This window comes from Falco biarmicus, chromosome 12, assembly GCF_023638135.1.
Source record: "Falco biarmicus isolate bFalBia1 chromosome 12, bFalBia1.pri, whole genome shotgun sequence".
NCBI lineage: Eukaryota > Metazoa > Chordata > Aves > Falconiformes > Falconidae > Falco > Falco biarmicus.
This window is the reverse complement of record NC_079299.1, coordinates 11,669,268-11,689,892: the sequence shown is the minus strand read 5'-3', so window position 1 is coordinate 11,689,892 and position 20,625 is coordinate 11,669,268. Positions and strand designations below refer to the sequence as shown.

The 20,625-nt window shown below is 37.9% G+C and overlaps 1 protein-coding gene across 1 annotated transcript in view; it reads left to right on the top strand.

The window, feature by feature from the left end:
- PPP2R5A (protein phosphatase 2 regulatory subunit B'alpha) overlaps positions 1-20,625 on the top strand; it is a 45,213-nt gene that overhangs the window by 23,244 nt on the left and 1,344 nt on the right. The window contains exons 3-12 of the mRNA XM_056357669.1: positions 1,286-1,387; positions 6,709-6,801; positions 8,753-8,883; positions 9,094-9,153; positions 10,279-10,387; positions 12,514-12,567; positions 16,555-16,605; positions 17,538-17,657; positions 17,744-17,871; positions 19,836-19,937. Of these exons, the coding sequence (XP_056213644.1) occupies positions 1,286-1,387; positions 6,709-6,801; positions 8,753-8,883; positions 9,094-9,153; positions 10,279-10,387; positions 12,514-12,567; positions 16,555-16,605; positions 17,538-17,657; positions 17,744-17,871; positions 19,836-19,937 (950 nt within the window). The remainder of the gene's footprint in view (positions 1-1,285; positions 1,388-6,708; positions 6,802-8,752; positions 8,884-9,093; positions 9,154-10,278; positions 10,388-12,513; positions 12,568-16,554; positions 16,606-17,537; positions 17,658-17,743; positions 17,872-19,835; positions 19,938-20,625) is intronic.

Below are 20,625 nucleotides of genomic sequence, written 5' to 3'. Positions count from 1 at the left end.
GTTTACAAAATTAAAGGATAGCTGTACTGTTTTAGGGGTTTTTTTCTGCTGTACAGAAAGCTAGGAGACTGATGTAGTGCCCATCCATACAGAACATTATTGCCCTTCTACTCTGCTTTACTACATCTTGTCTAATGAGGCAGCTGATTCGTCTATGCAGAGCCAGCTGGGTGACTTCAGTATCTTTTAAAGTCCTTTTGCAAGATTCTTCAAACACCTTGGAGACTCCATGGAAGCTGTACAGTAGCATTTGCTGCAAACTGTCAGATATTTTCTTTTGTGTTTAGTAGGCTTGTGTGGTTAGCAGCTATTTGAAACAGATTTGATTGAAAAGATGAAAGAGTTTGAAAGATGACTGGAAAAACTGGGCTAAATATGTTCCTGAAAAACTAGTAGAAAACGCAGAAACTAAATTAACTTTGTTCTCTTTTGTTCATGTTAAAGATATTTTAAATCCAGTATGTTACATCTGGCAGAAGAGATGTCAAAAGAAAAATAAATGTCATCTGAAAGATGGGTCTTCTATCCAGACTTCTTTATACGTCAAAAATCCTTGAAGAAACCTTTTTACACTTGTGCTTTTGAAATTGATTTCATATGGCTATATCATACTTAAAGTAACTCGGTAGCTATTTTGGGTTGGGTTGTTTTTCTTTTTTCAAAGTTACTGTGTTAAATCAAAAAGTTACAATTGTTAAGTGTTTCTGACTTTCCAAAACCTTGAAACACTTTGAAATTATGAAAGGTGAAAAATTGTACACAGATCGTTAGTTCTTACTTGAAAGTGAGAAATACCTTTAAATTAATTAAAGCAAAGAACTCTAAGGTGTATTTTTGGAATTGTCTACCTTGCACGTGAAGAGAGCTCTGTTTAAATCATAATTGGTTAGTCATACTGTATTTGTTGTTTTATATAAAACCTCAGTTCTCAGTGTCACTTAGTTAAAAATTGGTCTTTATTAAGAAGAAACTGAAATTTTCTTTGAACTTTTATGGTTTCCGAGAAAAATATTAAATAAGATCGTGTCTAGCTACAAACTTATAAAACAGTTGAGACAGAAGTTACTTTCTTACTGTTTTCATAGGCCTGTTTCAGACTTTTGACTGTCTGGATTTAGCAGTTCTGAAAAAAATAAAGAATAAAATCAATGTATCATAGTACTTTTTTTTTTTTTTTAAATGGTTTTGTTTCATGCAGTTTTAGGATAAAAGCAGTACCTTGCTGAGGATGATCTGTGGAAGAATAAAAAGTGATACAATGAAACAATTTTCTTCTCTCTTGCAGATTAGTTCTAATATTTTCAGAACACTTCCACCTAGTGATAACCCAGATTTTGATCCAGAAGAAGATGAACCAACTCTTGAAGCCTCATGGCCCCACATACAGGTATGTGATTCCTTTATTTTCAAGCCTTCTTGTAAGTCAAGGACTGTGAATGGATACTTGAGTCATTTTGTGCCTTTGCTAAGACTGTCAAAATTGCTTTTGTAATACAATGAAGTTTCTATACTTGAAAGGGGAAAAAAGTGGTGCTTTTCTTAACATGTATAAATATGGCAGAATGTAAGTCTTCCAAGTTGCTTAAATACCTTTTTTTTTTTTTTTTTAACAGTGACTGCACTGTTTAAGTGTGGTCTATGTATGTCTTAAAAATATCCAGATATTTTAGGTAATTATGTTCGTAAGAGGTTTGTTTTCTGCACTTGAGCAACTTTTTTCTGTGATTTCAATAAACTATAAGTGGATGTTAACAGTTAGGTTTCTTGTAACTAATAAAAAAGTGGACTAATACCCTTAATTTGTCTTTTGAGCAAGAAATAGATATCTCCTCATTCTTTCTACCCTCTTCCCTCCCTTCGTGCAAAAACTTTACAATATAGGCGTTGTTGTTTGGTAACAGTTGGTTAGTTATTCTATTGTTGCACTCCTGTGCCAATCTCGTGATTTTTATAGCTTTGCTGTATCAATCACGTGATTGACTTGCAGTCTGCTGAACTTCTTTTATTTTCTTTCAGTTAACTGTTAAAAGTTGAACCAACCTAAATCCCTTGTAGTCATCCAAGTTCATATCTCAGGTAGTTTGTTGCTGAATTTATTTAAGTAATATCTGTTAAATAAGTTATGTAGCAAAACCTAGCAGCAGGTAGAAGATTAATAGCTACACACATCTGCATACCATTCTCTCCCTTCTCAAGAGAGTTAAAGTACTATTCTGTCCCTATAATAATACAGTTTTAAGGTATCTATGAATGCTCTTATTTAAAAAATGGACTTCTAATACTGGCTATAAAAAGTACATGTTCAGGATAATACTTGACATGAGAAACGAGTTACCACAAAAAAAAAAACCTGCGCAGATTAAAGGCTGTGATAATAATGATCTTACTTATCTATGCCTGATTCTAATTCATAGGAGAATTGGCTAAACTGAACTAGATGAGAGTCTTGATTTTGTTGGGGTGGGAGGGTGTAAGGCCGATGCAAATGTCTGTTATAGTCAGAAGTGGCATCATCTGCAAAATGTTCTCTGTCTCTCAGCAGTAAAATTTGTAAATGTCAGCTCAGTTCACTTTATGTCATAAGTAACCTATAGTTCTTTTTATAAAAAAAGATGTGGTTTCTGCAGCCAGTTCACAAGCTTTAGGCTTGTCTAAGAGAAATTGAAAGAGGTTCATAGCCTGTGGTACTATTCGAAATTTTATTTTCAGCTTTTTCCTTTACCTTTTTCCAAATTGAGTTCTGGCCAGGCTGTCTGATAATTCATTGTGGATTTCCCTCTCCTGCATCAGTTGTTCATCCTGTTCTTGGAATAGATTGCTCATTGCAGCACAATGGAAACAGTTTGTGTCTTCCTCTCCTTTCTTTTACAGTGCATCTGCTACTGGCTAGTAGAAGACAGAGTTTGGTAACTTTTTTTTTTTTTTGTAAGGTATGAGCAGCCAGTGTCTGTTGTGGCTAGGATGCATTCTTGTTCCCCTGTTGTTGTTCCTCATCTTGTTCCTCTGTTGCTGTTATGCTTCTTAAGTTTGCAAACATTAGCATACAGGAGAAGGGAGAGGTTGACTATCCAGAAATGGAGATTACAGCTTGCTTCCTGAAATGCCTTGGAGAAAGCTTCATGGATTTTCCAAGGCTTCCAAAGATTTCCAAAGTTATTTGTTACCTTTTACCAGCTGTACATGATCTAGGAGCAGTGGTGCTCATTATCAGGAAGCTAGACAATTCTGTAAGCATCAGAACTGCGTATATACTCCTTTAGTGCACAAAACTTCCCTGCAGTACAGTTCAGATACTGGACTATTGAGCACTAAGTTTTGTATTTCTGAAAGTTCTTTAAGAACAAAAGCAGCAGTCATGGTTCTAGAATTACATGTGTTTATATCAAGCATTCAAGTGGTTACTAGTACAGACTTTCCCTATATTAGAAATGAGACATGCAACTGATGGATTTGTCATCATATATTGAGAATCTTGCATTCATATTAACTTGCTGTATTTTATAGATGAGATGTACTTTGGGTTTGATCCTAATTGATACCCTAAACTTAGTCTTGGACAGTTTGTACCAAGACATTACAGAATTATGCTTTAACTTAGTTCTTCTGCTTGAAGTTTATTGCAGTCCCCATATCTGTTTATGGAAAGAAGCCATAATAGTCCTTCCTCTTTCTGTCCCTTAGGAAAAACAAAAGATAATTCAGTCTTCATTTGTAAAAGATGCTCTATCCCATGACAATTCTAGTGGCTCTTTTTCTGAATCCTTTCAAGTTTGAATAAATTTCCTCAAGTGTGTGTAGGACTGTGCATCTCTGTACTGTCAGTATCTTCCTGGAGTATCCCAGGATTTCATCTGTCACTTCCAAGGCTTCATCGTGTAGATGGATCTTATCATCCTACAGTTAACCCTTTCTCAGTTTAAAGGCTTGTAAATGCTTAAAAGATGCTTTTTCTTGGATCCTGAACTGTAACTTGGCAATCCTTGAGTTTCGTCCTGTAGTTATTACTCCAGGCCTTTAGGATCAATTTGTTCTTATTGATAACCTGCCATGCTTTTTTCTTTTTCTTCTCTCCCCTCTGGCCCTGGTGGTAGCTTCTAATACCATGATCATCTAAGCAGTTATCACACATGACTATTCTTTGTTGTTGTCACATAGAGAAATACTTAATACAGGAACTTATTACAGAAATATTTAATGACATATAATTCCAAAATTAATCCTATGAAGCTGTGCTAATAACCTCCCTCCAGCCATATATTTCCCATTTCAATACAAACCACTAACAAATGTATGTAGTTTCTGGCTTGAAAAAGATCAGTAGAGCATGGAATGGCTTGGGTCAGAAGGGACCATTAAAGATCACCTAGTCCAACTACCCTGCAATAAGCAGGGACATCTTCAACTAGATCAGACTTCTCAAAGCCCTGTCTAGCCTGGCCTTGAATATATTTGCAGGGATGGGGCACCTACCACCTGCCTGGGCTGTTCCAGTGTTTCACCACCCTCATTGTAAAAAAATTCTTACATCTAGCCTGATTCTGCCCTCCTTTAGTTTAAAACCATTACCCCTTGTCCTTTCGGTACAGGCACTGCTAAAAAGTCCTCCCCCACCTTTATTCTAAGCCCTCTTTAAGTACTGAAAGGCCACAATAAGGTGTCCTCAGAGCCCTCTCTCCAGGCTGAGCAACCTTAACTCTCAGCCTGTCCTCACAGGAGATGTGTTCCCTCCCTCTGATGGTTTCTGTGGCCTTCCTCTGGACTTGCTCTAACAGATCTTTCCTGTACTGAGGACTCCAGAGCTGGCTGCTTTGGGGTCGGTCTCACCAGAGCAGAGCGGCAGGGTTGTCTCCCTCAGCCTGCTGGCCACACTTCTTTTGATGCAGCCCAGGATACAGTTGGCTTTCTGGGCTGCAAGCCCCCATCGCCAGGTCATGTTGGGCTTCCTAGTAAACCAACAACCCTGAGTCGTCCTCCTCAGGGCTGATGTCAATCCATTCTCTGCCCAGCCCAGAGTTGTGCTTGGAATTGCCTTGACCCAGGTGCAGGACCTTGCACTTGGCCTTGTTGAACTTCATGACATTTGCATGGGCCCATCTCTCAAGCCTGTCAGGGTCCCGCTGGATGGCATCCCAACCCTCAGGCGTGTCAACTGCACTACTCAGCTTGGTGGCATCTGCAGATTCGCTGAGGATACACTAGATTCCACTGTTTATGTCATTGATGAAGATATTAAACAGCCATGGTTGATACCTTTCTAAGATGAAGAATTGAGTGTGGTAATATTAAAGATTCTATTAGATTGTCTATTACCAGGTTTTTATAAATTCTGTCCTGTGTTGTCTATTGTGCAATTGTGTGCTATTGTGTTTATCCACAAGATGAAAAATTAAGGCTGTACAGGGAAGCTTGGGTTTTAATACAGTTCTGTTAAAAGAAATTTGTATATGTTTAAACTGCTGATATGAAAAGCTCTTGTTACAGTCTGTCAGAGGGGAAAAAGACCGAAGGGGAGCTTGGGTTTGTAAGCTTCAGCTTTGCAGATACAGCATACCCTCCTTGAGGCTATGCATAAGTAACTGTCATCTCAAATGTTCTAGATAAAAAGTACTTATTGTCAAGCACTTGTCTCAAGTGGACTTCATAATTGTAATTATGAATTAGGTGTTGGCTCTCAGTTTAATAAGTACTCTTAGTGGTAATAGTTGAAATACATGCCTTAGAGTGTGACCACAGCTCTGTGTGGGTTTTATTTAGAACTCCTGTCAGTGATGTCTTTATGTATCTAAATTGCATTTTAGTATTATTACTAATCAGTTGTTTATCTAACATGACGTTAAGAAATAGGTGTTGAGAACGTAAGCAGCCCCAAATGTATCTAAACATATGACATCTTTCCTGTCAATTCTGTCTTAATTAAGAGATGCCTTACATGTATTTTATAGGTCTGCCTTTGTTATGGAAGTACAGTATTTTGTGTCTTGGACTTCACATGAGCCCCAAAATATGGGGCTTTGTGCTCTGGCTTCTTCATGCCTCTCAGCTACCTCAGGCCCTTGCTAGCTCTATCTGCTGTCTGTTTTTCTATCTGTGGGTGTTGCAGGATCATAACGAATGGGGACTTGAACTCAATAGAAATAATATACTACAAAATATAAGGGATGCTGAAGATAAATCTGCAGAGGGTCCTGTTGTTTGACTTGAGCATCCAGGATATAGAAACCTAATGTTAAGTGAAACTCAAGTTTCTGTGTATTCGTTCAGCTTTTTAATACGACTTTTCACATTTAGAATTTGCAACTGAAACTTAATTTCAGGAGCACTTAGCAGATTTTTCTTCATCTGTTTAAAGAATTATATGATGTTAGAGCACTTTACCTTCAGTGCTGAGAAGTGTTTGGTAACTTATTTCTACATAATAAATTCTTAATATAGCAGGAAATGTGAATATATATAATACTTAGAATTTGTTTTTTGTCTAAGTGATACTTTCAGTAGATTATGTATTAAGCTGTGACTCTTCTGGGAGTTAGTGTTCTTGATATTACTGTAATTCTTCCAGTAAATTCCAGAAGAGGCTGTGATTAAGCAGTGATGTGTTAGGCTTCCTTTAAGCATGTAAATAGTCCCACTGACTTTGTGGTGGTGGCAGGGCTGAGATCTGTTATGGTGTATATAGTAACTTCAGATTTTTCATTTCAATGTTTGTAGTTGGTGTATGAATTTTTCCTGAGGTTTTTGGAGAGCCCGGATTTTCAGCCTAGCATTGCAAAGCGATATATTGACCAGAAATTTGTACAGCAGGTAAGTAGAGAGTTTTCCCACCTCCAGATTTAAAGATCAGCCCTCAAGCTTAACAGATGGACTGTACAGCTAAGGAGAGTATTAAAGCTTTCATGTTGACACAGGGTTAAATTTTAGTCGTTCTAACAGTGATTTCTGCCAAACACTAAATAAATAGCACATCACACCAGTCAGGCTATATGTAATTAGTAACTTCAGAAACACTGTTTTCCACTATCAACCTCAGTGCTTTGCAACGCAAAATATTTGTCATTTTTAAGTACAATTTGTGTTTTTAATGATTTGTAACTTCCAGTCAGTAACTTCAGATCAGTCAAATGTGCTAATTAAACTTTTGTAATGCTTTTATTTTTTCATAGATTTATCATGGGAAAACTTAAAGCGAACTTTTTCCTGTAAAAAGTTCCTGTACTTATTGTACATGAAACATGTTCCAACATCTGCTAACGTGACTGGACAGGGTCATTCTCTTTACTATTGTGTGTTAAACACAGAAGGAAAATCTAGTAAGAAAGCACATAGGAAAATCGTGCTTCACCATGCAAAATAACTATGAGCAAGAAAGTGAAGTGAGATACCATATTAAATATAACTTCTCAAGGAATTAGGCTGTAGGACACCATAACAATTTTTGTCCAAGGTTAACTCAGTTTTTTACCATGTCAAAACACTTGTTTGTCAAGGAAAAGCTCAGTATTTGAAGAGCAAGTGCTGGCAGGCTATCACAGTGCAGCAATGAAAAGGAAAAACATAGCTGGATGTTTTCCCTCCCCACCTTCAGTGACTGCATTTAATTTCCACTTCTTTGGTTTTACTGTTCTTGTTTATAGGTGTTTCCTTCTTCTCTGTTTTATTCTATTTTTCCAACAAAATTCAGGCCTGAAGCTGCTGCTGAACTATTGGCTGTGGGTACCAAATTTACTAATTGACCCATGGTTCTTAAGTGCCACGTTGCAGAGTTTCAATTCCTGACATTTCACTTGATCTTCCTCTCCAGTACGAGAAAGACAATGCAATGAACAGCTAGCTATATGTGGAAAGAAAGTGGAGTAGTGACCCTGAGAAATTCCTTCTAAATATAAAAATGAAATGAGCCTGAACGAGTTCCTGAACAGCTCTTTCCCGTCCCATATGCTCTTTGGTGTAGACGTACCTAAGCTTACAGACCTGGACTGAGCAGGAGCTGTAGCGACTGCTTGAGCAAAGTTACTGACTTGTTTAGCACAGTTAGCATTTCTGAATACGCTCTCAATTGGATGTGCAGGGAAAAAAACTACTAAAATCATGGTCCAGTGGGGTTGGAATATCTTTTGATGTCTTCAGGTGAGTAGGGTGTTTTCTGTATCCTTGGAAAACTTTCTACAAGGAAAAAAATGTGTGGAAAATCTTGCTAGCTTATTGTGGCATTTAGTCTATATTAGCAGAGAGTCAGTTATTATTACATATCTTATGCTTAATTTAAGACCTCCTCCATATAAAATCATTAATTTTAGTGAAATTTCTTGTAAAGGAATGCTTTTGCTTAACCTTCAAGACACAAGTAGCTTTTTTGGGATGAGCAGTACAAGTTTTTAATTAAGAAATTGTAGATATCTGACACAGCTTTGATTCATTCTAATTTCTTAAAGACCAAGTGTAAATCACTTAGCTAAAGGTTTGATAATCTCATTCTTATTTTGTTATTGTAATAGTTGTTGGAATGGCTTTATCTATTGCACACAGACATTTGAAGGGAATGAAGCGGCTGTTTTGTGGGTTTTTTTTTAAGTTATCAGCTTTATTTAAAATCCAATTTTGAAAATACAATGTTGACATCCAAATAAAATTTTTGGCTAAACTGATTCTAATTTTTCTGATTTAAACTTGTAGATTAAAGATAAAATTTGAATTGGTTAGTAACACAACAAACTAAGTCTTTCAAAAGTAATAAATTTCAATTTAATTTTTAAAGTTATTGGAGCTCTTTGACAGTGAAGACCCTCGAGAACGTGATTTCCTGAAGACCGTTCTTCATAGAATTTATGGAAAATTCCTTGGTTTAAGAGCATTCATCAGGAAACAGATTAACAACATTTTCCTCAGGTATGCTCTGTGTGTGTGACTAGGTTGAGGAATAATTTATCTTGCCTATATGGTCTGGGTCTGCAGTGATTTATTCTTGAAATAAAAAAAACTGGGTTTGATCTGTGATCTGGCTTTCAAATATTTAAAGCTTATTACAGGTTATTTCTTTGGGATCTGTAATCCTCTGTTTTGATTTCTGAGGGTTGTCTTTTTTTTTTTTTGTAACAGGTTTATATATGAAACAGAGCACTTCAATGGTGTTGCTGAACTTCTCGAGATATTAGGAAGGTAAGTTTGATCTGACAGAAAAAATGTTATTGTGGGTGCTTGCTTTAGCTTTCTTGCTTTGGGAATGGAGGGGAAAAGAAATGAGTGATGACGTGCAGTCACTGATATAATCTAATAACTGCCTGGGTTACCATATGAATACCAATTCGGTGCAAGTTTTAAAGATGACTGGCAAAATATTTCTCAAAGGTCCTTGTTTGTCAGTAATACCTACTCTTGCTTATCTTATATCTGATAGATGACTTATTTGATTCAGAAAATGAGTGTTAACTTATGCCCTCATGCTGAATGAAATGCTTTAATCTTCATTAGGCTGGTTTTCTTTAAATTCTATTCAGGAAAGCCTTGTAAGTGCTTGGGTGTTTTGGTTATCTTTTATGACGTTATTTCACTAATTTTAATTTTTAACTTTTTTGTGGTAGTATTTTCCTGGTTTTCCAAAACTGTCACATACATTTCACAATAGAAGATTTTATAAATATTACTGGTCTTAACTGAAAATCCAAACACTATGAAACTATTGTGGAACCAATTTTCATGAAAATCAAGTCAAAGGGATAGCATTATTTTCTCAGACTTATCTAAAATGTAGAGGGGAGGAAAAAACCCCAGCCTCTTCCTGAAGGACTTTTGTCTGTACGACTCATCAGCTCTTAAAAACAAGATTACTGAATCAGTGAGATAAATTAATAACTTTGAACATTTGTTTTGAGACTGTTGAACAACCTTTCCCTACAGAAACAAACTGCTGTTAAAATAGTTCAAAATTACATGCCATCTATTTTTTTTCTCTGCAAGTTGCTAGTGATTGTGGATGAAATGGATCAGCTTCCTGATGCATGTGTCTAAGCTTTACAATTAGACAGCAAGACTTCCTGTAGATGATTCTACTTTAAGGGAAGTCATGATAAAAATACTTCAGGCCATCTACTATGGTTCTCTGGTATTCCTGCCAAGAGTCTAAACTCTTATACCAACACTTTAAAGGTTGTGCATGTATAGAGCTATTTTATGAAAACAGTTTTAGAAACTGAATTGAATGTCTCTTGAATTTAGAGAAATTCTTGTCTTGCTAGGAAAAAATATTTTTTAATAAAAATAAACCCTGCTTATTCATGTTTTCAGTATTATCAATGGTTTTGCACTGCCACTGAAAGCAGAACACAAACAGTTCCTTATGAAAGTTCTGATTCCCATGCATACTGCAAAGGGATTAGCTTTGTTTCATGCACAGGTAAGCTTTTGCCTATTTTTAAGTGGTGGGGGTTTTTGTATTTGCATTTGAAACTAATGAAACTTGAAGCAGTATGCGCCGTAATATCAATATTCCAAAACATTTGCAAATTCAGTCACTCCTGCTTTAAAGATCTTACAGATCTGATGTCTAAATGTTAATTTTGAGATAATTAGCACATATTAAAAGTAAAAGAATATAACAGTGCATTGAAGTCATGTCACCTAAGTGAGAAGCTTTTTTGCTTGCTAGTCTTGTCACACTTTAAGCTTCATTTAATCTTAGGACCTTGTGCTGTTAATCACTTCCTTTATGTAACCTAAGTGCTGTGCATAAAGGAACCTTGAGTATGGCCAGGTACTCTCCAGAAGTGTGGTTTTTTTATTTCTAAAACCATACTAGTGATGGGGAAGGGTGGAGAATGTTGGATACAAATGGCAGATATGTATAGTAGCTGTCAGAATGCTGCAGTTCTTAATTTGACTTCCATTCTTACACGTTGCACATTCAGCATTTTATTTGAGGAATAATGTATATACTTTCTAGACATATGGCACTTGAGTATTGACTACATTTGATGCAGACTTGCAAGTAATTCTGCTGTGGCTAATTAAAAACTTGCTTTGTTAACTTAGCTCACTAATACAGCTCCTTAGAGACTAAAGATACACGGAAATGCGTTTCTAATTAAAGTGAAATCATTATGACTAGTCTACAAGCAGGATCAAGTCAAAAGCTCAGTTAATTCCTAGTTCTCATATAAAGTTTTAACTTAATTAGATCACTTGTCTTTGTGGTTTATTGCTATGCAATAGGCTGCTCTGTGGTCATGTCAGTGATACGAAAGGGACTGGTCACTTGCCAAAGGTGTCTCTGGTAGGTCAGTACAGCAAGATATCCTTTTTTCTGGATGATACGTTCAATGTGGTTCATCGGTACCTGAAAAGGTCCTGTTAATTCGGCTGTACTGTGTACCTGGAAGTAGCATTTGGTTTGCTGACCAGGCTACTCATCTGTCGCTCCATAAACCACTAGTGCCACATGCAGTTTCAGCAGTCTGTGTTTCTGGTTTCACACTAACCGGCAGGTGTAAACCCACACTGTATCTGCTTTGCGATCCGGAGAGGCCTGGCTGCTCTTACAGCACAAGTTTAGCCTACTCTTAAAAGTTGGAAGTCTTAAAGCTGAATTCAGTTTGAGTCTTTGTGTCTTTGAACAATAAAGCATTACTGTACAACATATATATAATGGGATTTTATGAGATTAATGTGTGACTTTTTTTTTTTTTTTAATCTACACATATGCATCCTTAGCCTAAGGGTAAAAGAAATAAATTAGACCCATTGCAATTAGCAGCTTTGTAATTATCTGCTTTGGGATGACAGATTAAAAAAAAACAACAACAACAATGGAAAGAGGACGCTTGTATTCAAGCATTCCAAGTATTGAAATGTACATTATTTTTGTCTTGGCTTTATAGTGTGAGAAGAAAAATAGTGTGACTTCTTAAAATCAGTCTTAATGGAATCTAGGAATGTAACTACTTTAGTAATAATATTATTGTATGGTTTCTGTACTGGGCAGAGGTATGGTTGTTCAGTTAGTTAACTATGTCCTAAGTAACTAAACAATAAGTAATTATAGACCGTATAATGTTACATTTTGGCCTGAGAAGATCCCTGGACGGAAATCACTAGTCTGGGAGAGCATGCTGGTGATTTAATCACATTATACTTCCCCCACTTCATACACTCTTCCACGGGCATTTGTTGTTGGCCGTTGCTGGGGACAGGACACTCAGCTGGACAGATGTTGCCTGATCTCTTGATTTTAAACTTTGTCAAGTTTAAAAGCAATTTTCTTCTAGGATGAAAAAAAAGATGATTTTTGATATACAGGAAGTTTTTATAAGATAGAGCAGGCCTGTATATCTTGCTGCTTTAATTACAGTTTTGTTTAGTTTGGAAGAATTTGAAATGGCTGTGTTAGGGGTGTTTTGGGTTGGGTTCCCTCCACCCCACCCCCCCAATCTGAAGTGCTTCCATTATAAATTGTGATATTTAGTTATGCTGCAATGTCTAAACAATGTCTGTTTAAACTAAATAGTCATATGACTTACATTCTAGCTCGCCTATTGTGTTGTACAGTTCCTGGAAAAAGATACAACTTTAACAGAGCCTGTAAGTGTTCTTCAGCTGAATGTTTTTCTATTTTTAATTTCAAGTGAATATTTCAGTGTAACTTGTTAGAATTGTATAGCAGTGCTATCTGTGCTGTCTTGATTAATGATCCATAGGTATTTTTTGGGAAAAATTAATTTAAATCCAGAACAGTTGTTAAGAAAATTCTGGGTTTGAAAGGGCAGTTATCTCTTAATCTGTGACCAAGATAGAGCACAAATTTAAGTAACAGTTTGAACCACTGATACCATGCAAATTACCTCATGCGAGAAAGTGTGTAACAACATGTATTCCTTCCTGCTAAGAACTAACATTTTAGTATTTTTGGTGCTGATGGCTTGTGCCTAGCCACTGCATAAAGCTGAAATATTTTAGGGAATAAACAATCCCAAAATAAAAGTTGGAAAGAATAACAACACTTTATTTAGACAGGAAGAACTCTGAAATTCCAAATGTGATGTTTCTGTTCTGTCTCTTAATTTACTGGGGTGCCTCTTGACAGCTATGATACAGGTGCTTCAGGCATCAGTGGCTTTTGCCTGACTGAATCTCCCATGATACATATTGACAGCTCAGCTAAAAAAGGGGGTTGCAGTGCTTCGTGCAAGGGCTTTGGCAATGCCCATAAAGAAGAATGCAGGCTCAGGGCAGTGCAGTGGCTCATGGGGACAGAGATTCATGTCAGGCTAGCTAGAACAGGAGCTGGTTTTAGCTGGACAATCAGAAATCTTTCTGTTACGGTTTGCTGATATTTATAATAGTTTATACTTTTTTGTGACAAAAAAAATGAAGAGCTTACACAAAACCTAATTTTTTCTATAAAGAAAGCAGATAAACAGCTTTGTAGAAACAATATGGATCTTTACCAGTCTTTCAGTGGAAGCTTGTTTTCTGCACAGCTTAAGTATTGATGTTCCTCGTAGAAGACCAGTTTCTCTGTAGATGGTGGAAGGTGGTTGGCCTGACCGTCTATAAACTTTCTTTGTCTGCTTGAAGCATCTTCTTTCCCCCTGAACTGCAGCGTTGACAGCTACATCGGTCAATAAGCTTATTTTGTTGGGATAGGGTGAGGAGAAAGGAGCTGCTTAGGCCTTATTCCTTTAGCCAAGTGATAAAACCACCTAGGCATTTTGACAGTTAAAGCTGACAAGTGAACAGAAAACGTGTAATGTTGCATAGAGCCCTGCAAGTGATTGAGTGAAGTAACAACATGACAAAGTTAGAACTTCCGGATATGAATTTACAGAACTATGATGCTGGATCCAAACCCAAACTTTGAAGTAAAGAAGGCAGGGTTTTTGAAGTGGGAGTGACATAGTGCAATTCCGAGACTTCATCTGGACTATAGTATATACAGTTCTGGTTGTCTCGTCATCAGTAAAGATGAATTCGGAATGGAGAAGGTAGAAGAACTCAGTGCAGAGTCATTGCCTGTACGTGCTTTGGTCATTACTCTGAGCGTATGGTAAAATTTGCTTTATAAAGGAGTAAAAAGTAAGAAGTGAAGCTTTAAGAAACTTTCTGAAACGCTTGAAAAATAAATGTTAAAGTTTGGGGCAACTGATGAGATAGCATTTGAAATTTTTTTTTTGGCTTTAGGTCAAGTAATATTTTAAGAACTCCATCAGAAGGCGCTCTTCACGAGTACCTTACTGTTATTTTTCTGGCAGGAATTGTCACTCAGGGTCAATTTAGAGGACATTCAATCTGAGCTCTTGTAACTATGGTAGTCTGCCTTAGGTCAGTCCTGTGATGTTTGCAGAGCTGACAAGAAGAGTTTGTTACCTAACCCTGCTAAGTGCAGTGGCCTTTACATTGAAGAAATCAGGCTAAAAATGCAGTCCTTGTATGCAAGATAAGTTTTCTAGCAGCTACCTGCTGTTGTAAGTCAGTATGTAGTAAGTATGGGAATTTTGTAGCTTGGATTTATCTTAAGTGTTTCGTATAGTAAAAGCAGCAAGATTTCAGATCTGCTTCATGTTGAGTATTTCTTTGAATAAAATCTTTGCACATCAATGTACGTGTATCAGCTCTTTCATATGAAAGCACAGACAAGATGGAAACTGATATTCTTTCTGAGGAGCAAAGAATAGGTATCTTGTTGAGGTCTGCACTGTTAGAACAGATTATTTCTTTATCAAGTTGAGAACGTGTAATGTACTCAGCACCCTTACAAGTGCTGGAAGTTGGACTCTTCCAGCTGAATCAGTTTTATGTTTTCAAGACCACCAAATGCATGCCCCAGTTAGGGGTGTGTGCTAGGTTCTCACAGCTTTTCTTCGGCAAATGTGCCTGTCTGAAATTTTTTTGCTTACTTGCATTGTTCTGGGGGAAGGGAAGGTGTCGGCAGCGTAAGCTATTGCACCTCTAAACATTTGGTTTGTTCTTTCAAAATACAAAATCTCAACAGTACATAACGGAGTTAGTCATGAGCTAATTAACAGAAAATGGCCCTAGATTTAAAGTGTACTTACACAGACTAAATTATGAATCTAGAGAAGCAAGTGTAATTATTTAACGCAAGTTTGACTCATTGATAGTGGAGAGAAGCAAGGGTGCAAAGGACTGCCAGGTCAGGTAATTGCAGTGAAATGGAGGAGCACAAAGTTTCTCCTCCCCCCTCACTGTGCCATCTGCCCCAGCTCCTCTTCTCTGTCCGCGGAGGCAGCAAGGAGGCCAGGTCAGCAGCAGCCGAGCAGTTTGGGGAGGGAGCTCAGCCTCTGCGGGCCAGGCGACAAAGCTGGCCAGGGCCCTGCTCCTTCAGCAGGTGTCAGGTGCTGGTGTTGGTATTTCAGCCTGCTCGGCAGAACTGTACGGACAAGGCGCGGTAAGGAATCTGTTCTTCCCTTGTAACCTGCTTTGTTTCCATAGATTTGAGCATAGGCCTTTACCAGCTGCCTGAGGTTTCTGCATTTGCTCAGTGTCATTTGAAGTGACGTTCAGTTTTGTAGTGGCAGGATATGTGAGTATCCTAGGATACAGACTTGTGGGCACTTAAAATCATATTAACTTTTTCTTTGGAAAGTCACTTCTGATAGTACACATAGTTGTGAATAAGACAGTTGGGAAGCTGGGGGGGAAAAATAACATGGCAGAAACCAAACATGGAAGTTGAATAGAACTATTCTGTTCAAATAGTTGACTAAGTTCTGCAGTTGGGTGTGATCAGTTAGGTGCTTTTTTTTTCATAAAAATAGAGGTCCTTTCCTCAAAATGAAAGTTACAAGGCTTGGAGAATGTTTTTGCTTCTAAAACATAGTTACAGCTTTTTTTTTTTTTCTTTTTTTTTTTTTTTTTTTTTTAGCCAGCATTAATTTTGTAATTTAGATGCCATGTCAGATGTTTGTTTCTAGGAAACAGGCCTCCAGCCTTTGTTTGTTGTGTTCCCCCCTTTCCTCCTGAGGAGCATACTTTCTAATTAAGCTTCCTGAAGGTTTTTTTTCCCCAGTCCTTGTGTAAGGCAGTTTCCAATGTAGATACTGGAATATATTTTCCCTTCATTTTTCTTTTTAAGTTTCCAGTCTTTGACATTTCAAATTCTAGAATTTAAGAGAAAGTGGTAGAGGCCACGGCTCCCCTGTACAGCCATTTGTGCAGTCAGCCTGTATCGCTTGCTTTCAGGCTTCAAACCTTGATGCTGAGACAGGTGCTCCCCGAAGTGTGGATAAGTAGAAAGACATATTCTGGGAAATCTAGCTACAAAATCAAATTGTTATCAGCATCCTATCAATTCATCCATGTACTGGGATGGGAGCGGAGTGTGAACAGTAAGCAAAGACTTGTGAGGGTCTAAATTATTCTGCTGACCTAAACAAGATAAGTATTTAAATGAGACAGCACAGTTTATTTTCAGTGGAACTACATTTAGCTGTATTCAGTTTTCATTGAACCTCTGGATAAAGAAAAGCAAAACTAGTACTTTTTTAGTCTTATCAAATATGTAATAGAAACTTGTTCTGCTTTAATTTGTTTGTGTTTTCAATATAGGTAATCAGAGGACTGCTCAAATTTTGGCCAAAAACTTGCAGTCAGAAAGAGGTTGGTCTTGTCTGTTTTTGATGTCTGCTGTGATGTGACATGTGGTGTGGCAGGTTCACGTGCTGTACCTCAGCTGTGCTGTTCAAGAGATCTTGCAGAAAACTTGCAGTTCAAGCTTCTTGGGGCGCTCATCTTTGTGGTGCAACTCAGTGCAGTTGTTTTGTATGTCTGTTCTTCCTACGGCGTTACTATGTTAAAACCATATTGAAAGTTGTATTCTAATTAAGGTACTGTATAGAAACACTATTTTCTGAGGTGAAAAGTATTTTAGTATAGGCCAGGCTGGAGGTAGTTATCTACAGTGTGACACAAGCTCAGCATCTGCGCCTGGTAAAGCATACATACGTTCTTTTTCCAAAGTATAAAAATAACTTTAAATGGCTTGGAAAATTCTTTTTTTTTTCTGGTTTCTTTGATGTAGTTAAAAAGAGTTTAAAAATCAGGAGTTTGATTTATGCCCCCAGATCCCACCCGACAGCTCTTTAAAAGTGGGGTCCCTTTAATACTGTTGACCCCATTTGTGAGTGGTGGTAAATTTTTCTCTGCCACCTACCCAGTGTTCTGCTGGTTGTAATTTAAAACGGGAGTTAACTGTTTATCACTTCAAAAGCTACTTTGGAGATCTTGCATAATGGTAATTGCTGCAGCCATTCCTGAAGAATTAAAAAGCTCTAGCATTCTTCTTAACAGTAAAAAACCATATTCTGCAGGAGCAGTTCTGTGAAGTGTTTAGAGCAGTTACACAAAAGAAGAAATCCAAAACTCCCTGACTTCTTCCAGGCTGCAAAAAAATGTGGATGTCTAACGCAATGTAATGACATACAGTGTTCTTTGTGGGATTCATGACTAATGTATAAGCTGTGTCTCGTTTGTTTACAGTGACGATATAAAACATTCTCATACTTTTTGATATATTTCTTTTACACAAACAGGTCATGTTTTTAGGTGAAATTGAAGAAATCTTAGATGTAATAGAACCAACACAATTCAAAAAAATAGAAGAGCCTTTATTTAAGCAAATATCCAAGTGTGTATCAAGTTCACATTTTCAGGTAAGAATATTAAAGAAAACCACCACCAATGTTAAAAAAATTCGTAGTAATTCTTTGGCTGCTGACCCCTAAACGTTGTGTTTCAGGTTGCAGAAAGAGCTTTGTATTTCTGGAATAATGAATATATTCTTAGCCTGATTGAGGAGAACATTGATAAAATTCTACCAATCATGTTTGCCAGTTTATACAAGATCTCCAAAGAACACTGGAATCCGTATGTAATGTTTAACTTTATCTATAGTACCATAAATAAATTGTCCATGGTTTCAAGCCTGGATTGTAAGTTTGTAAATGTGACTTCATTTTTACTTAATTTCATTGTTTTAATCTGATTTAAGGGTGCTAAAATTGACATAGTTTTAAGCTGCATCATGCTTTCACTGCTCTGCATTGTTATGATTGAGACCTGGAATTTATTGAAAAAGTATGAGGAAACTGCATGATGGTCTTCATACTGTAATCACGTTTGATCCTGTGCGTGCGTTAAAAATCCAAATTGATGCTACTGAGACCAAAACAATTTCCAGGGGATGCTTTTGCTGTACTTATGCTTTGCTGTCCTTTACTACTTTAGATGAACAAAATTCTGTCAGTGTCTTCATAAGTAGTTATTGCAGAATTTGCTTGTGTCCAGCATCTCAAACTGAGTTGCAAGTCTATCTGCAGAATGTAAAGCTTGTAGAGGCAAAAGCCAGGGTAGGCAGGAGCCTCCCACAACTCTGAAGTGCATCAGATGTCCCGTTTCAAGCTCTTAGAGGCTCTGAAATTACTTTATCTAGGTGGTGTTTCTAGTTGCAAATGTATCAGCTAAGACAATATAAATTTTGGAGAACTAGTTCTTGGAGCATTAATATACTTGGGACCTCAACAAATCTGAAGGATGTTGCTCTTTCCCTAGCTGCAGGCAGAAGTTGCTCTTTATGAAGTGAAAGACACAGGATAATTGTATACCTTGAGGGCAAGGAAGTTTGGGGAAGAAAGTCTGACCCTTTGGTTTTAATCTGCTTTGGAGGGCAGACGCACTTACATCCATCTGGCTGTCCGACCCAGACTTAACTTGCTCAAAATCAAGCTTTTCCTCTTGGAAAACCAAAACCCTGAATAAGCTTTTGTCTTCAAACCACGTGAAAGCCACTGTTCAAAAGAAGAAAGTGTGCAGACAGGCTGCGGGTACTGTGCAGTTTGAGCGTAAGCCCTCTGAATAGCTGGGAGGTTTCCTAGGGCCAGAACAGAGCGTACTGAAAAGGCAAACCTGGCCCTTCTGTTACCACCTTAAGATTTTTTTTTTTCTTTCCCTCCTTTTCCAAGGTCACAAGACTGCATGGCACCCCTGCTCTGCAGCCTTACAACCAGTACTGCTTTGTGAAGGTGAACTGCTAGTGAGGGCAAAGACAGTTTACCTACTTTTTTGATTAGTCATCAGCTTCATGATAGGCACTTTCTTAATGTTTCATTTGATTGCTGTTTTTGCATTTCTTCATATAATTATGAAGAGTGTGTTTAAAGGAGATAAACGCTACAATGTATAAGTTAACTTACTGAAATAGGAATGCTTTCACAAAAAGAATAGCGGTGCCTAATGTAGAAACAGAGCCAGCCATGTAAGACACAGCTAGTGTTGCTCAAGCTCTTCAGTTTCCTAAAGAAACGAAGGTACCGGAAACCATCACCTGATGTTCTCTAACGGGGCACATGCAGCAACGCTACCTGCTGCCCAAAAACGTTCTGGTAGAGCTTTTAGTAGCTGTATTAAACCATGCACCTGTGGTTCCTCTGCTGCATTCTTCTGCCCTGGCTTGAAGCTGTTAGCCAGAAGTTTTATTTTTCTGGACTCCCGTATTTCATTACTCAAGTATTACAAAATTGTTGTTTAAAACTCACGTTTGTTAAACGTTAACGTAATTGAATGGCTTTATAGTACAGCCACAGTACTAATAATTATATCCTATGCCATTACAAAAGTCAGGAATTTATGGTTAAAGAGCCATTTCAAAAAATGTTTAGATACGGTTTTTATTAATTCACAGAGGAAATTATAGTAAAGGATTTTGTGTCAAACTCACTGGCCTTACAGTTGTATCTTGATTAAGCTCAGAGTCCAAAAAAAGAGAATGAACGCTTGTTCACTGAAATTAATGTTGTGTCTTAATTCTAATGGTTGTGTTCTTTCTTTTCTAGCACTATTGTGGCACTGGTATATAACGTGCTGAAAACCCTGATGGAAATGAATGGCAAGCTTTTTGATGAACTTACAAGCTCGTATAAAGCAGAAAGGCAAAGGTACTGATTCTTCCCCCAAATGCATGTTGATGAATACATACCCAAAATGTACCAGCTGAAAAGAAACAAAACTTAATTGTGGCTGTGGGGTTCTCTGGTGGAACTGCTCATCAGATACTTGCTGCTGGGTGTCACTTGAGCGGAGCCACCTGCCCAGGTGTGTGTCTGTGGTGTGGTGGGAGCGGGAGCCCGGGGAGGGGGCAGGAAGGCCCCAGCTCCCATCCATCCTGCCTGGGCAGGCAGCTCGCCCTCTCCTGTGTGGTAAAACCAGGATCAGCTGCTGCCATGAAGGGCCTCCTGGTGCTGACCGCTGCTTCAGGGCGTGTTGTGTGAAGAGAGCTGAGCTGGAGAACACTTCACAGCTCAGCTAAAACCTCTCTCATTCTAACCTACTGAGCAGTACAGGTGGGATAAGGGAGGCAGGCGTAGGTTCTCCCAGGCCAGCTGAGACCACGTGCCAAGTCTCCTCTCAGTCGTTGTGCTTTTCTCCCCCAAAGATGCTTAGTTGCCTTGATGTGTCTGCATGTGATAAAGAGCCTCCTTAGACTTGCAGTCATCTGTGCAAAGCCACGCTGCAGCCATTGTCTGAGTTTGCTGGAGCAAAGTTACAGTTTTACCACTAACCATTCCCAATTTGTATGCTCGTTTTTTAACAGAGGAAACTACCTGCCTCTGTAACTAGCTTTGG